The sequence below is a fragment of the Rhinatrema bivittatum genome, chromosome 1, assembly GCF_901001135.1.
Source record: "Rhinatrema bivittatum chromosome 1, aRhiBiv1.1, whole genome shotgun sequence".
NCBI classification, from domain to species: Eukaryota; Metazoa; Chordata; class Amphibia; order Gymnophiona; family Rhinatrematidae; genus Rhinatrema; species Rhinatrema bivittatum.
In genome coordinates this window covers 55,749,206-55,767,630 of record NC_042615.1, presented here as the reverse complement: position 1 = coordinate 55,767,630, position 18,425 = coordinate 55,749,206, and the positions used below count along the sequence as shown (strand labels likewise).

General features: G+C 39.5%; 1 protein-coding gene across 1 annotated transcript in view; it reads left to right on the top strand.

Annotated features, from left to right (window-relative positions):
• Positions 1 to 18,425, top strand: part of LRBA (LPS responsive beige-like anchor protein) — a 1,658,631-nt gene that overhangs the window by 501,014 nt on the left and 1,139,192 nt on the right. The window contains 1 exon segment of the mRNA XM_029605291.1: positions 9,659 to 9,792. Within this exon segment, the coding sequence (XP_029461151.1) occupies positions 9,659 to 9,792 (134 nt within the window).

Here is an 18,425-nt window from a genome sequence, read left to right as displayed (position 1 = left end):
GTACTGTGAAATTTGCAATAGGAATGGGCATGCATATCCCCCTCTGATTAGAGCACTGTTACAGCAAATGGAGGATTTAGTGGTGAATTACATTCCTCTGCACCAAGCATATGGCCCTAGCCACGAATACTACTTTGAGCACCTGTGCCATAGGTTTGCCATGTGCTAGAATGATTTGGATATCTTGGAAATATCAGTGATGACAGGATGTATGGAAGATGGCATGTGCCAAATGATTTTGCATAAAAAGTGAAATATCTAAGCATCATATAGCTGAGCTTAGCAAAAAATGTCCCATGTAAAATAGTTAAAAATAAAATAAAACCCATATGTACAGGATATTTGCATTTGTCAATATTAGAGGAAGAAAAGTGTGTATATAAGCAGTGTAAAGCTATATCTCTCTCTATATATAGATATAGAGACACACATACATACATACATGCATATATGATGTATCAACCCAGGTTGGAATGAGGCTTGGATAATGTGTAAATATATGAAAAAGACACGTTTTTGACTTGTATTTCTTCAGGGCGTTTAGTGCTGATACTTACACTGCAATCTACGGAAGAGGGTTGAGATGTGCTGGAGGAAAGCCCAGTACTTTTCAGTTGCTGAGAATACAAGTGAAGGTTATAAATGTCCAGGATTAACCCTCCAAACTGCATTTTAACTGAACAAGCACTTCAATACATAAATAGTCCTGTTTTAAAAAGAACTTGATGTGTGAACGCATGTCTATATCTGTTACATAGATATGGATGTGTGTTTCTATATATTTGCATATGTGCATTATGTATACATTTTAAAATATTTTCACATGTATACTTGTATTTTTTAAAATATATTGGTTCAGAATCAATTTCATCCTAAATGGCATGGTATACAACACAAGTAGAAGAATCCCTTCCAGTTAGGAAAAGCTCTGGACGTGAGCAGTGCACGTTGTACTGGGGCTCAGGTGGTTATTGCCTGTATTTTTAGTGCATAGTTAACATTAGCAGTCACCCTTATAATGATGTCTCTCACACACTACCCTTGTGTACAGTAGGCAGTGATGCCTGGCATTGGCAGATTTAATCTAGAACATTATCTGTTCTGTGGTTATAATCCCTATTGGAATGAAGAACACTGCTTAACCTGGGTCACTGTTTTATCAAAATGAGTCATGAAATAGTAAGGCTTTGGAACCAATATTGTTGGTGGTATTACCAAACCTCAGCGTGTGTCAAGTTACACAGCTAATCTTTTTTCTGCACTTGCTGAAAAATGGACGCTTTAAAGCTATAGTGGGAATACTTTCGGATACTTATGATACTGTCACAAAGGCTATGATTAAATAAATTGTATGGTGAACACTTTAAGCTTATGGTTAATGCCAAGTAATTAAAAGTAAGCGCTGCTGTGGGAGTGGAATATATATCAACTGTACTCTTTACCTCATTAGTTGGAGCTTTGTATGTTTATGGTTTTAACTTGCAATTAAAAGTATCTTTAACTTATGGTTAACAAGGATTTTTTTTTTAAGTATTCAAAGTAAAGTGGTACAGTCTAATTGAAACAGGTGGATTATAAATAAATGGGTTTGATTAACTCACTATATAGATTGCCTTGCCTATCTTGACATTTTGTTTGTGCTTTTTTGTATCTCTTGAATACAGTATAGAAAAAGAACACTGCTACAGCCAAACTATTAAAAAAATTATGTAATACTTTTTTATTGGTTAAGCTCCACTATAATTCTGCTTTGTAATTTTTTTGTTTTATGTATCTAAGATATTTCCTTTCTAGAGAGTGCTTTCACTATTTTTGTACAAGATAAAGCTGGCTCTGAAGATAATTTTTTTTGTGGCTTATTTCCTTTGACTAGTGATGATCCTCTTCTCCTTGCTTGTGCTAATGGATCTTTTCAATGATGTATGATTGAAGCTAGAATAATTGTGGAGTTACTACTTTGCTGCTTAAATATTATGTAATACTGTAAAATGTAAGGTTGTGTAACAAGTTGATGATTCCTGTTGATTTTTATCGAGGATGTCACTGATATGAGCAAGACTAGACAAACTTTTGTAATGTAATTTTAGCTTAAGTTATGCCTTTCTATTTTTGAAACCAGCACTCAACACAACACGTTGTACAATAAGAAAATCAAAATACATCAATAAATACATAGCTATCTTGGCAGGAGAGGGTAAATATTGAAATATTAACATATGACAAATTAAAAATATAAAAGGTTAAAACACCTTTATATAGGCATTACAATAAAGTATATTAATATTTTTTAAATCCCAATTATCCCCAAATTTATAGTAAACGTTTTACTCCCCCACCCCAGGTCCCTATGTTCAAAAAACAGAAAAATGACTCCTAACAATCTGGTCAATAAACTATGGATTATATTTTCTACCCACCAATTTACATCAATAAATGATACCCTGAAAAATGTACATTATAAATCCTATAATATATCAGTAGTAATAAGAAACTATAGAGGGAGAGAAACTGCATGTTCCTCTGTTATCTTTTGTATGAAGGCATCTTGAGGTTGCCACAGCAGGCTCTGCTGGCCGCTCTTCCTTTGGTTTCTGTTCATTTGATTATTACTAGTCATACAGCATTTAGTAATTTTGCTCCTACCCTGTAGAACAGTTTCCATATGAGGCATGTATGAAACTGAGCTATTTTAAATTTATGAAACTTGGGTTTGCGAAGTATCTTTTGGTTAGGATCTATGTTCTTAATTATGAGTTGGTGGGCTTGGGGGACAGTAATGAGTCAAAAGACCTGTTGTTGGTGGGGGGTACTTAAGAGGATGAGAGTGGGGTCTAAGAATCATTTGCTGTGAAGAAACTATGATGATATGGCTATTATATTATGGGGAAAGTGGAATGGTGATTGTTTTTTGTGGGTGGGATTATTATATCATGGAGGATGGGTAGAGTATTGTGAATGTTGTATCCTATAGTTTGTATGCATTGATTTTTTGATCCTCACCCTCCCATTTTCCTCTCTTCTTCAAACTCCCCCACCTCCACAGAATGTTTAGCTGCAAGTGTGTGTCACTACAATGTACCTCTGTTTATTATAATCATATTATAATAAACATATTATTATTTTTATATATAATAAACATATATAATAAACAAATAAATAAACAATAAATAAATAATAAATAAACATATTAAATAAATAAATAAATGTTTATTTATATATAATAAACATATATATAATAAACATTATTATTTATTATAATTATTTATAATCTGTTTATCCATTTCTGTTATAGTTTAATTCTGTCCTATCTTCCGACATCCATGTTTTTACTCTCCCTGTTTTAATGTAACTTCTCATTTCTACTTATACGTTAATTGGTTTCCCCATGTTCTAATGTAAACCTGTACGATAAGACCTGGTCTTGAGTGTCGGTATAGTAAAAGAAGTTAAATAAAATAAATAAATAAATATTATTTAATGATAAAACAGACTTAATCTGTTTAAGAAAAAATTCACCCAATCTCCATAATTTGATAGGTGCATAAATTGCAATGTCAGAACTTCATTTCACCTGTGAAGGCGTGCTCTGGCTCCCTCTGGGTTCTATTAGAAAAACTGTGGCCCATGTTGGTGATTTTTAATGTTCAAACTGTTTATGGTGGTAACCAACATTACAAAGAAATCAGTAGGGAGCATGCAGTGATTCTTATGTCTGCTACACATGATACAATACAATATATTTTTGGAATTCCACCCCCCTGCAGTAATGAAATAACACCTATAGCGAATAACCATAAATTCTCCCTTCCTTTTCCAAATCCCCATATCTAATTATGAAGCCATATCAATCAAGAGGTGGTGACAAGTTCGGGCCAACAAGGAAACACATCTATATGGAAACACTCTTTAGAGCACACAGACATATGTGCTATCCAGAGCAAAGCCTGGTCCCCGGTATAACATAGATGCTTGGGTTACTCATAATGATAGATCATTTAAACAGAACTAAGAGTTTTGTAGGGTAATACCTGAAGACATGTATTCCAAAACTCTGGACAGACTTGTCTGCATTTAACTAAGAGACCCATTGCCTCTTTCTCCATTAGCATTAAATTATGAAAAGCTTTCCTCCATACACAATGAGATGGAGCTTCATCCGCTTTCCACATCATGAGAATACTCTTTCTCTGAGGACAAGCAGGATGGTGATCCTCACACATGGGTGACCTTATCAGATGGAGCCCTGATGCAGAAAACATGTCAAAGTTTCTAGAACTTAGATTACGCACACTGAGCCTATACATGCACTATACCCCACATCCACGTAGGGACCCTCTTCAGTCTCTTGTTTTCTACGGAGCTATAAGCCTTGTGAGTGATTGAGCTCACTTTTGCTGTTTTTAGCCTTGTGGAAAACGTTTTTGCTCTTCGTGTTTTTGCGGGGTTTTTTTTTCCTTTGATTTCCATCGCTGGGTCCCTCTTGATGCTTTCCTGTACTGCCTCTGGTCAGGATTTTCGGCATTTTGGAAGTTTCCTTTCACGGCCAATTCCCTCCCATGGTGGCGATGCCTCGGTGCCCACCAACCATCAGTACCCACAGTCATAGCTTTCGACTTTACGACCCTTTTTGTTTTGCCCCATCATGGATGCATCCCATTTTCGCTGATGTCTGAGGACCATGTCTGTCACTGATCCTCATGAGGTATGTATCCTTTGCCTGGGGGCATCATATGACGTCCAGGGGTTGCCGTTTATGCCCCCACATAACCCCGATGGGACATCTGTTTTGACTCGACAAGATAGATTAGCTCTTCGGGTTGAGGAAGTCTGAGCCATCTGCATTGACTGCATCCGCATTGAGGGACCTTGGAGCTGCACAGTTGGACATCACACCATCGACAATGGTGGGACTGTCTGTTCCGTGGAGCTGCCAGCAGATATGGGCACCGGAGACAGACCATTGTCTATCTCCTCCAGGCCAAAGACACCAGATTCATCATTTTTTACCTCGGCAGTGGGGAAAGATTGGGCCGAGCATTGAGATAAGTCTAAGAAGCGTTGGCATTGGTCCCAGTTGCTATACTGTTCTGGGCGCGGGGATGCCCTAGCTTTTGCTGTGATGCCCCTAAAGTGACCCTGTAGTGAGGAGAATCCATCCTTTATCATTGCCGGGGGTCTGTGACTGTCTTCACTGGTCCTGGTGCCAGTCACCAATACCCCTCAGGGTCCAAAGAAGATCTGGCCACCCCTCCTTCTTCCCAGTCAGGGTTGGCATCAGCAACATTTGAAGAGGAGCTGGAGCGCAGAGTCCAGCTGGCAGTAGAGCAGGTGCTGCAGGGTTTCAGCACCGGACCTGGTGCCGCCTGTCCTTGTACCACTTTTGGAGAAGCTCAGAGTGCTCATCGATGTGTGACTAGCCCAGCTGGTGCTGGTTCCCAGGACAATCGGGGCACTGAGGCCTCTCCCTACCAATACGTTTGTCGTTGCCAGTTTCTCAGAGGAGGAAGCTTCACCAATCAGAGATGTTGAGGCCTGTAGCCTCCCATCCAGTTGTACCGGTGCCTTCACTTCTGGACGAAGGCCAAGCACCTAGGGTCCCATCCCCTGTAGCATACAGTGAAGATTAAGGCTCCCTATGACCCCTAAGGGAATGATCTGACTGAGTCCTCCAAGGACTCTGATGGTCTCGCTTCAGACACTTTTCCAGATGAACGAAGGAAGTCCCCGTCTGAAGACTTGATCTTCGCAGGACTCATGAGGTTGATGGCGGAAGCCATCCCATTTCAAGTTTTGACAGAGGAGTATGCCAGGCACAAAATACTTGAGATCCTCCAGTTTGTGGAGCCTCCTAAGGTGATAATGGCGGTCCCGGTACACAAGGTCCTTAATGAGTTGTTGCTGAGGATATCGGAACACCCTCTCTCACAGTGCCTCCTATTAACAAGAAGGTGGACAGGGTCTACCTCATCCAGAAGGCTGCTGGATTCAATAGGCATCAGCTGTTCTCCAGTCTGTGGTCGAATCTGCTCTCAAGAGGGCCAAGTGCTTTTGGGCCCAATCCTTGGCACCCCCAGGGAGAAGGTACAGAGAAGGGTGACCAGACCAATGATTATACATGACCCATCTCATATGTGGAAGCTGAAATACTTGCACCAACATTTCGAGAGTTATGACGGTCTTTGTTATTATGCTTTATGATGTCTAACAAGAAATTCACATATATATCTTTTTTGAGTGTGTGAGAGAGACACAGATTGGTCAGGGAAGTGAATGGTGTGTGTGTGAGAGAAAAAGACTGGGGAGGTCACTAGTGTGTGAGCAACAGAGACTGCTCATGGGTTCTAATTGGTGTGGGTGTGTGTATGAGAGAGAGTGGCTGGTCATGAGTCCTAAGGAAGAGGATAGAGCTTCAGCAGCCACATTTGCTTCTGGTGTTTACTTTTGGCCTGCAAGGGAAACTAGTAGGAGAGTTGCTGGAGAGGGTAAGTAAAGGTGGCTTTTAAAGTTTATTTTTCTTGATTGATTGCCATTTTAATTATTGGGTATTATGTGATGTCTGCTGTTTTGAAATATTTAATTGATTGCAGAATTAATAATTTTTATGATTTTTTAATTATTGAAAGTTATTGTGTTCATTAGCTGTTTTGAAACAGTATAGTTACAATTATTTCTGTGTGGGGATCAATAACAGCTTGGCTTGTTCTGTCCTCCTAATAGGAGGTGTATTGGTATTTATGGCCTAGTTTAATATTTGTAGGGTTGCCTTTTCATAGGTAGGATTGTGACTATTTGAGTGTGTTCCATAATGCACGTGTAACTTTATGCAGATTAGTTTGGGTGCATTATTGCAGATTCTGGGACTATGTTAGGTGTTGTATTTGTTTCCATTTCTCCAGTTTTGCATTGCATGCAAAGGGGCTTTTTGGTGTTTCCATTTCAGTTTATCTCCATATTTGTAATTTGTGGTCTGTATTGGTGAAAGTCGGTTCTGTTGTGTGAGCGAGATGAGGTATTTTACTAGCATGTAGACATTTGTATGTCTTATTTGTTGTGTTTTCTCAATTGGCTCTGCATTGGTGATAAACTACTGGGGGTAGTAGAGGGAGTTTGTTTTTCTGTTGCTTAGATGACATCAGAACCAGAATGTGTTTTATATGGTGAGTTGTACAGGTAATGCCCTAGTTGTGCTCTGCACCCATTGTTGGGGGTGAATTCCTGTGGATGCAGAGTGTATGTTTACATTTAACCCCATGACAGGCATGTGAGAGCCATCTGTCCGGTGTATCCTGACAGAAAATAGGTTAAGAACCACTGGGCTAGTGAGGCGTTTGCTGTTGTACTATATTATGCAGCCAGGGATGTGAGGCCTAGCCCACAAGAAATAGGGAAACCCAACAAAAAAGAGTTGCTCCTCCTTCAAATGCTAACCAAAAATGCCACTGATCTCTTGCCTAGCCTGCTCTTGACCATGCAGGAGCTTACCACTGCAGCCTCCACAGAGGGGTACTGTAGCAAGTGATTTGCTCTATTTCTATACTCCTCTACCCCAGGTCTTTGTCTAGGGCCAATTAGTGGAGATTCCATGGGGTCTCTATATATGCTGTATTAATAGCAGAAACATTTAGCTGTTAGTACATTCAAACAGAATTTAGCTGTTAGTACATTCAAACAGAATCTTAAAACCTGGCTCTTCAAACTAGCATACCCCGACTAACCAATTACTCACAAAGATACATACCTGACCCTCACGCCCCTCCCGACTGACACGCCTCTATCGAACTTAACAACCTCAGACCCCCCCCTCGTCCCCGCCTCCTCCTACATCCCTGTTCCCCTTCCTCCCACCCTCCCCTCATCCTCCTCCCCCCTCACCCCCTCCATCGTCCCTCTACCTTTCACTCATCGCTTATATCCTGTCACCTTGTTAATAGTTAAAAAAAACCTCTTTCCTCTACTCTCCTTAAGAGTTAATTATGTAACCACCTGTCTCATTTGACATAGTTTTCTTACTGTTTGCCTTACATTAAATTATTGTAAAGCTTGTTGCTATGTTACGTTACATTGTGAACCGGGGTGATGTTTTTAAAGTCCCCCGGTATATAAAAAATCTTTAAATAAATAAATAAATAATACATTTTTACTGATCTGTCTTACAGGTAAATTAAAAATAATGGTTATGGAAAGACCACCTCCTCAGAATGAATGGGTGGGTGGAATAGTAGTCAAAATCCTCCATTTTATAGACACTAAAAGGAAAAGTTAATTTAGAAATGTTTAATTGGTTCAATGAACTTGATGGAAGTTAGCAATATAAAACCTTTACTTGCCCTCTTTTTAGACTGAGCAGTTGCCTAAAAGAATGAAGCTGAATTTTTTAATTTTATTTTATTTAGCGTTTTTTATATACCGAGGTATAGCAGAGTTGCCTTCACTCTGGTTTACATTATAACAACCTGTTACATTGAAATTGGAAAAATTACATTAAACAGACTGAGAACTGTCATATAAAATTGGTACAAGCAAAACAAGATATACCAAAAGTTAGGTACACTGAAAAAAAGCAGGGTTCATACATAATAGGCGATATCTGTAGTTAGGAAGCAGGATAAATTGTCAAATCAGAAGACTGAAAGTTATGAGATCAATAGTCCGAGCTGTCATTATGAGATTGGCTGAGTAGCCAGGATTTTAGGTCTTTTTAAAAAGATTTAGGGTTTTCTTGACCAGCGAGGTACTGAGGTAGTGAATTCCATAACTTTGGGCCGATGATGGAAATGGCTCTGTTTCTGGTGGAAGAGAGTTTGGCGTGAGGAAGTGATGGAATCACAAGTTGTAGTTTACTAGTTGTTCTTGTAGGGAGTAGTGGATATGTATGACGTCATCAAGAGCAGTGTAGTCTGCTTTGTAAATTGCTTTCTGCAGTATTCAGAGGACTTTGAATTCGATTCTTTTCTCAATTGTGAGCCATTGTAGTTGGTTGAGAACAGGAGTGATGTGTTCAGATTTTCTTTTCCCCGTCAAGACTCTGGCAGCGGCATTCTGAAGAAGCTGTAAAGGTCTTAGAGATGACTTGGGTAGGCCAATCAGAAGAGAATTGCAGTAGTCCAAACAGGAGAAGATTAATCCTAGCCAGTTTTCACTTGCTAACTAATATTGGATCAATTTTGAGGTGTTAAGACTTTTTGGAGTTCATGAATTACTGGAACTGATGTTTGCAGAATGGCCATGCTTATCAAACCCAACCTCTTCAGTAAATATCTGCTTTTATCTTAGTGAGGCAGGAATGAGGAACCTTTTTGAGCTCAGACTCCATAACAAGCATCTGCAATTCCTTGACTTGTGGGTACCAGTGGGACTTCATTCTCAGCAAGAGCTGTGCCCCTTGTGTGCCTGTACAATTTGGTCACAAGTACTGTGTTGGGCTCTCATGCTGTGTATTTGCTGTCAACATAACAGGGCTTTAAAATCTTTATTAAAATATTTTAAGCACTTTGAAAGGTAAAAGGAGTGAATCAGTAAAGTAAGGGCTTTAGACACTATTACAAAAATTAAAGATAATCCATACATTTGTTGTCGAAATACATGGCTTTATTTCAGTTTTTTAAATAGTGGTTTTAGTAGGTTAATATTTTTAATTGAGATGTTTTCATTCTTACAGGAGTGTGATTGTAGCCCCAAAGAAATCTACAGTTGTATCTTCTCCAGCAGCTGCGAGTGTAGCCACCAACGCTGTCAGTGTGGTTTCTTCCTTAGACTCGTCCCAAGCCCCCAGTTTGGACAGAGAATCTCCAGGTAGGTGAAAAATAAACTGAAGTGAAGAGACTGCTGCAGTATTCTAATTCTAATTTTTAGTTTGGTCATGTATTTTAATGGAAGACCTGTTCTCAACACCTGTTACAAAACATCATAAAAATACAACAGCAAAATTATAATATATAAAATTAAGAAATAACTAGAAATAGCTAGTCAGTCGAGCAGCAAGTTGGTGCAGGGCTGTTCCCAGTGCGCAACAACAGGTCTGTCCATCAGTCCCTGCTGGGTCTTCACTAGGCAGTATCTGCGATGTCAAGATGAAAAGTAACCCTAATAAGGGGTGTTTAATTTTTAGAACATTATAAGTGTATTATCTAATTAATCACAATTTGATTATTATATGAGTATATTTATATATGCATAAAGGATTGTGTCCTTATTTTTGGTTTTAATATTTTGCCAGTTTTGGGTGATATCTGGTAGATATTATGTAACATGGTAAAAGTTTTAACTTTTTTCACTGTTAAACGTCACATATTCTAGGATCAGCAGTCAGGAAGCAATTTTCTTTTCCTCATAAAGTGCAGCAAACAAAGAATTCACAGAGCTAATTGGATTGCATCTTTTCATTGCAGCCATGTCTTCATGTAAGAACGTAAGAACATTAGATATACCTTGATGAGTCAGACCAAGGTCCATTGAGCCTAGTATCCTATCTGTGACAGCAGTTAGTTTGGGTCACAGGTACTTGGTAGATCCCAAAAAGTAGATGTCTTGTTGCTTACTCCTAGGATAAGCAATGGTTTTCCCAAGTCTACCTAGGAAATAATTTTTTTATGGACTTAAAGACCCCCCTCTATGCAGATTGATTTGACTATGTCCTCTGGTAACAAATTCAATGTATTGACTGTGCACAAAATGAAAAGATACTTTCTGCAATTTGTTTTAAATCGACTGGTTGTTAGTTTCATGGAATATATCTTTGTTTTGGTAATATTTAAAAGGATAAATAACTGTCCCCTATTTATCTACCCAACTCGTGATTTTATAAACCTCTATTATATCCCCTCTTATCTCTTTCAAACTGAAGAACCCTAACCTGTTTAGGATTTCTTCATAAGGAAGCAGTCCCATCCCCTTTATCATTTTTTGTTGCCAGGTCTGTAGCTTTTCTATTTCCACTGTCTTTCTCGAGATGGCCCAACCAGAACTGCACACAGTATTTAAGGTGGGATCACACCATGGATCAACACAGAAGCATAATATTCTCCATTTTATTTTATTTTCCTCTCCAAAATAATTTTAACATTGTTTGCTTTGTTGACCTCCACCACACACTTTGCTGAGGATTTAAATTATTGTGCACAAGGTCTCCAAATTTGTCCTGGGTGGTGAATTCTAATATGGAACCCAGCATTATGTTTCTGTAGTTGGGATTCATTTTCTCTATGTGAACATAAGATATGCCATACTAGGTCAGACCAAAGGTCCATCAAGCCCAGTATCCTGTTTCCAACAGTGGCCAATCCAAGTCACAAGTACCTGGCAAGTACCCAAACATTAAATATATCTCAAGCTACTATTGCTTATTGATTAATAGCAGTTTATGGATTTTTCTTCTAGGAACTTATCCAAATCTTTTTTAAACCCAGCTACACTAACCACATCCTCTGGCAATGAATTCCAGAGCTTAACTATGCGCTGAATGAAAAATAATTTTCTTTGATTAGTTTTAAATAAGCTACTTGCTAACTTCATGGCGTGCCTCCTAGTCCTTCTTTTATCTGAGACAGTAAATAACCAATTTACATTAACTTGTTCAAGTCATTTCATGATTTTAAAGACCTCTATCGTATCCCCCCCTCAGTTGTCTCTTCTCCAAACTGAACAGCCCTAACTTTCTTAGCCTTTCCTCATAGGGCAGCCGTTCCATGCCCCTTATTTTGGTTGCCCTTCTTTGTAATTTCTCCAGTGCAACTATATCTTTTTTGAGATGCGGCGACCAGAATTGCACTCAGTATTCAAGATGTGGTCTCACCATGGAGTGAAACAGAGGCATTATGACATCCATCCTTTTATTTGCCTTTCCCTTCCTAATAATTCCTAACATTGTTTGCTTTTTTTGATCACACAGCACACTGAGCTTACTATTTCAAAGTATTATCCACTATATCGTGGGAGGGAGGAGGAATAGCCTAGTGGGCTATGAACCAGGAGACCAGGGTTCGAGTCTCGCTGTCGCTCCTTGTGACCTTGGGCAAGTCACTTTACCCTCCAGTGCCTCAGGTACAAAACTTAGATTGTAAGCCCTCTGGGGATAGAGAAATACCTACAGTACCTGAATGTAAACAGATGTGATCTCAGATCGAATGTCTGTATATAAAAATAATAAATACTAATAATATCGCCTAGATCTTTCTTGGGTGGTAACTCCTAAGATAGAACCTAACATTGTGTAACTACAGCAAGGGTTATTTTTCTCTATATGCTTTTATACTTGTCCACGTTTAATTTCATCTGCCATTTGGAAACCCAATCTTCTAATCTCGCAAGGTCCTCCTGCAATTTATCACAATCCGCTTGAGATTTAACTGCTTTGCATAATTTTGTGTCATCCAGAAATTTGATCACCACCCTACCCCTTTCCAGATCATTTATAAATATATTAAAAAGCACTGGTCCGAGTACAGATCCCTGAAGCATCCACTGTTTACCTTTTTCTACTGTGAAAACAAACCATTTAATCCTACTCTGTTTCTTGTCTTTTAACCATTTTGTAATCCTCAAAAAGGACATCGCCTCCTATCGCATGACATTTTAGTTTCTTAGAAGCCTCTCATGTGGGACTTTGTTGAACACCTTCTGAAAATACAAATATATCACATCTACTGGTTCACCTTTGGCCACATGTTTATTTACCCCTTCAAAAAAAGTAGGAGATTTGAGGCAAGACTTCCCTTGGGTAAATCCATGCTGGCTGTATCCCATTAGATCATGCCTGTCTAAATGTTTTATGATTTTATTTTTTATAACAGTTTCCATGATTTTTCCAGGCACTGAAGTCAGGCTCACCGATCTGTAGTTTCCCAAGATCACCCCTGGAGACCTTTTTAAATATCTGGGTTACATTGGCCATCTTCCAATCTTCAGGTACAACCGATGATTTTAATGATAGGTTACAAATTAATTGAAATAGGTCTGAAATTTCATTTTTTTTAGTTCTTTCAGAACCTTGGGGTGTATACCATCCGGTCCAGGTGATTTACTACTCTTCAGTTTGTCAGTCTGGCCTACCACATCTTCCAGGTTCACCGTGATTTGGTTTGGTTCATCTGAATCATCACCCTTGAAAACTGTCTCCGGAATGGTTATCTCCACAACATCCTCTTCAGTAAACACCGAAGCAAAGAATTAGTTTAATCTTTCCGCAATGGTCTTATCTTCCCTAAGTGCCCCTAAGTATATCATTTTGCGCTTATCCACATTAAATTTCATCTGCCATTTAGATGCCCAGTCTCCTAGTCTCACAAGGTTATTCTGCAGTTTCTCACAATGCGCTGCTGTTTTAAGAAATTTGAATTGTTTTGTCATCTGCAAATCTGGTCACCTCCCTTATCATTTATTTATTTTAAAATCTTATTCACAAAACCTTGACTGTTCAATGTGGATAACATTTGTGTACATACATAATAAGCAATAAAACATTGCAAACCCACAATATTATATAACAAAAACAATAAAACATAGAAGTGACTGCAGAAAAGGACCTAATGGCCCATCCAGTCTGCCCAGCAAGCTCCCATAGTTATCAGTTTCCCATACTTATCGGTTACTCAGACAGCCAAGGTCAGTGCTTTTGTTGATTACTGTTTGAGTCCAATTTCTTCCCCCCTCCCCCCTCCACCGTTGAAGCAGATAGCAATGTTAGAGTTACATCAGACGTGTAGTATCAGGCTTTTTGGTTAAGGGTAGTAACCACCGCATCCAGCAAGTTACCCCCATGCTTATTTGTTTTCCCAGACTGTACAGCTCAGTGTCCTTGTTGGTTGTTGTCTGAATCCTTTCCCTCTTTTCCCCCTGCTGTTGAATCAGCGAACAATGATGGAGTTGCATCACAGTATGAAGGCTTATTTGTTAAGGGTAGAATCCGTCACACCAGCAAGTTACCCCCAAGCCTCTTACTTCATTCCCCTCCTCCTTGCCTTTAGGGATCCACAGTGTTTATCCCATGCCCTTTTGAAATCTTGCACTGTTTTTGCCTTCACCACCTCCTCTGGCAAGGCATTCCAGGCATCCACCATCCTTTCCGTGAAGAAATATTTCCTGACATTGATTGTGAGTCCTCCCTGGAGTTTCATTTTATGACCCCTAGTTCTATTGGATTCTTTCCAGCGGAAAAGTTGTTGTTGATCATGCATCATTAAAACCTTTCAAGTATCTAAAGGTCTGTATCGTATCTCCTCTGCACCATCTCTCATCCAGGGTATACATATTTAGGTCCTTCAACCTTTCCTCATAAGTCATTTGATGGAGACCTCCCACCATTTTGGTCGCCCTTCTCTGGATCGCCTCCACCCTGTCTGTCCCTTTTGAGATACGGTTTCCAGGTGAGGCCTCACTAAGGACCTCACTAAGGGGTTTATCACTTCCTTTTTCTTACTAGATTTTCCTCTCTCTATGCAGCCCAGCATTCTTCAAGCTTTAGTTATCAGCTTGTCACATTGCTTCACCATCTTTAGATCGCTAGACACTATCACCCCAAGGTCCCTCTCTCTTGCTCTGTGCACAGCAGCGCTTCACCCCCCCCCCCCCCCCCCCCCAATCTCATACAGTTCTTTCGGATTACCACACCCCAGATGCATGACTCTACACTTCTTGGCATTAAATCCCAGTTGCCATATCTTCAACCACTGTTCAAGCTTCCTTAAATCATGTCTCATTCTCTCCACTCCTTCCAGCACGTCCACTCTGTTGCAGGTCTTAGTATCATCCGTAAATGGACAAACTTTACCTTCTATCCCTTCGGCAGTGTCGCTCACAAAGAGATTGAACAGAACAGAACCGGTCCCAACATACAATTATATAAACATACATTCAGCATTAATGAATGTAAAACAGCACATGTCCCAGGACAGATCCCTGAGACACTTCATTTGCTCCATTTAGAAAACCAGCTATTTAGTCCTACTAGAGCCCCCTCCCTTACTCTGTTTCCTACTTTTTTACCCCATCATTTTCTTAATTTAAAAGTATTCTCACACCTCCCCAGAAAATCCAGAGTAATAGCTAAAAATAGATAATGATAAATGGAAAAATTCTTATTCTAAAAGGATTTTATCCCATTTTGTGCCTATGGGAAAAAAAAAAGTCTTTATTGAAGAAGTTTCAGGGAAGGTAATTTTAAAAGCCATTTCTGTGAGTAAAACAATGTTTTATCCGCAGAAATGGACTCCTAAAAAAAATTGCCTGCCCTATACGAACATAAAATTACATATGTAGAGCTTCTCTGTGCATACTTTCTACCATAGTAGCGAGAGGTGTTTCCAGGTCCAGAGTTGGGAAGGGATTTGTACTTATGGTTTTGAATTTTTAAAAGCATTCATGCAAATTTTCTCTTAAAGGTTACCTGCACAAATTAGTAGTTGAAAATGTGTGCAGGTACCTTTTTTTGGATAATTCTCAATGGGAAAGTATGTGTTTATTTTCACTTTGAAAATGATTGTAAAATCTGTGGGGGAAAAAGTACCTGCAGATTTTGCACAAATGTAGGCAGTTTTAAAATTAACCCATAAGCCTGCAAGCTTAAAGATCAAATGCATTTTGATCACAAAATTTTTTTTGGATTTCTTTAACCATGAATTTTCCTATATATGCTTAAGGAAAATATTGAATTTTTCCCCTCTATATTAGTAACCCCATACAGAACTGGATTTTTAAAGCTTTATTTTTATCACTTCTTACATCAGTGCCCTTCTCTTGCTCTGTGTGTATAGTCTGTGGCTATATCAAGTAGTCATCTTTGGCATGATTTAGCTTTACAAAAATATATTAGTATTAATAGACCTCCATCCTGAACACAACAGGAAGTGATGGCCATCAAATTTTTAACTGCTTTCAGGAAGTCTGGCCACCATATGTTATACCTGCAGTTATCACTCTGACAGAAGAAAAAAATCTTTATTTGAATCTTAAACAAATTAATATAGCTGCAGGCAGATGGCCTTTTAAAGGCCACCATGCTGCTGCAGTACATGTTGTTTTAAGAAATTAAGTTAAACTGAAATATCTACCTTTTGCATATTAAAGATCCCATGACATTGTTTACTAGAGGTAATTTTGATGTCCTAATAAAGTTATAATAGAAATTAACAATCTGCTCTGCAGAATTTCCTCTGTAAAATTCAGAAACATTTTCACATGATTTTCCAGTAGTAAGGAGAAGGAAATCCTAAAAAAAAAAGTAAAAAAGTGATGCTATACCTTACTTGCTCTGCTTTGTGAAAATATCTTAATTATGGTCGAGCCACATGTTTTTCATGTAATGGCAATTAATTCATAATTGATTCCTTACTGTGGAAATTTGAAAAAAAAACCCAGCACAGTGGTAACCAAACCTGTCCTAGAGGACCCCTAGCCAGTCAGCATTATCAGGATATTTATAATGAATATTCATAAGGTAAATTTGCTTGCACTGCCTCCATAGTATGCACATTTTATCTCATGCATATTTATTGTGGATGTCCTGAAAACCTGACTGGCTGGGGGTCCTCCAGGACAGGCTTGGGAACCTCTGTACTAGCATTTTCTGCCTTTCTTGCTAACATTCCCACCACCTCATCTCACTCTGAGCTTCTTACCCCCCACCACCACATTTGTTCACTGCTGTCTCAGTGGGGAACTTGTGCTGCTGCTATTTCCAGAGACAACAGGGGAATGAGGGAGAAGAGGTGAAGACTTTTTTCCAGGCAGGGTATTGTCAAGAAGGATATTTCCTAGATATCAACTGTACAAGCTTGACCTCCTACATTGCTCTAGGTTTAATTAGCATCTTTCCTTGCCCTTCTCTCGGTACTAATGATATCCCTCAGTAGTCAGATTTGATTAGGTTTGATTAGGTACCAACATTTGTTAATCAAGAGGGCAGTGAGTCACTCTGGCTGACTAACTGAAGTTAGACTGTTTGGGTTCCCACCCCTCCCACCCCTCCCCCACCCACCCCTAGCCCATCCTTTAATTTATAGGCAGGTGCCACTTTAAAAAAAAAAAAGCCATCCTTTGAACTTCACTTCACAAATTTTCCACACCTTATTGATAGTTTGATCATTCCCCTGTAGGCCACTACTAGACATATAGTGAATTCACTAATACATTTAAAGGATATTAATTAGACACATTCCTACTCCCATAGCAACCTAAAACTTAAGTAGGAACTGAACAAATTTGAGATGAAGGCAGCAGTCCAGCAGCAAGAGGGGGGCTTCCCAGTCTTTTGCATTGAGTGTCACATGTATGATTTTTTTACCCGCCGGTGAGAAATTGTACATATGCATGCGATGCAAAGACCTCCCGGCATTCAGAGAACGAGTCCGATCTCTGGAGGCTAGAGTGGAAAACGTGGAGGAGCTGAGGCAGACAGAGAAGTATATAGATGAGACCTTCAGGGACATAGTAGCCAAGTCCCAACTTCAGACTGGCAGTCCTGGTGCTGCCTTGGAGGAAGAAGGTCTCATGATTGGAGAGCATCAACCTGGTGCAGCAGGAAAGGATCCTGTAGCAAGGACCTGCTCTCCAGGTGATGCATTGTCCTTTCGCACTGAGGATATCTCCCCAAGGCCTACTGCCCAGGAGGGAATGGTTAGGTCGGCCATCATAGTTGGTGATTCGATTATTAGGAATGTATACAGCTGAGTGGCTGGTGGGCGTGAGGATCGCCTGGGAACATGCCTACCTGGTGCGAAGTTGGCGAACCGCACGCGTCACCTAGATAGGATTTTAGACAATGCTGGGGAGGAGCCGGCTATCTTGGTACATGTGGGCACCAATGACATAGGAAAATGTGAGAGGGAGGTTCTGGAAACCAAATTTTGGCTCTTAGGTAGAAAGCTTAAATCCAGAACCTCCAGGGTAGCATTCTCTGAAATGCTCCCTGTTCCACACGCAGGTCACCAGAGGCAGGCAGAGCTCCAGAGTCACAATGCATGGATGAGACGATGGTGCAAGGAAGAGGGATTCAGTTTTGTTAGGAACTGGGGAACCTTTTGGGGAAGGGGGAGTCTCTTCCGATGGGATGGTCTCCACCTTAACCAGGGTGGAACCAGACTGCTGGCACTAACCTTTAAAAAGGAGATAAAGCAGCTTTTAAACTAGAACAAAGGGGAAAATCAGACAGTCGCTCAGCAGCGCATTTATTTATTTATTTAGCATTTTTATATACCGAAATTCTTGTAGCAAAGCTACAAATCAATTTGGTTTACATTTTAACATTAACAGGCATGTAAGAATGCAGTTACATAGAACAAGGAGAATTCAAACTGGGATCAACAGGTGAGGTATCACCATAAACAAAAAAGTATGATATTTTTGTGTAACAAGCTCAACAATAGCTAAACATGGTTCAGAGAGAGGTATCTTCAATGGGTACTAACGATGCATTAGAATTAGGGCATCCCAAC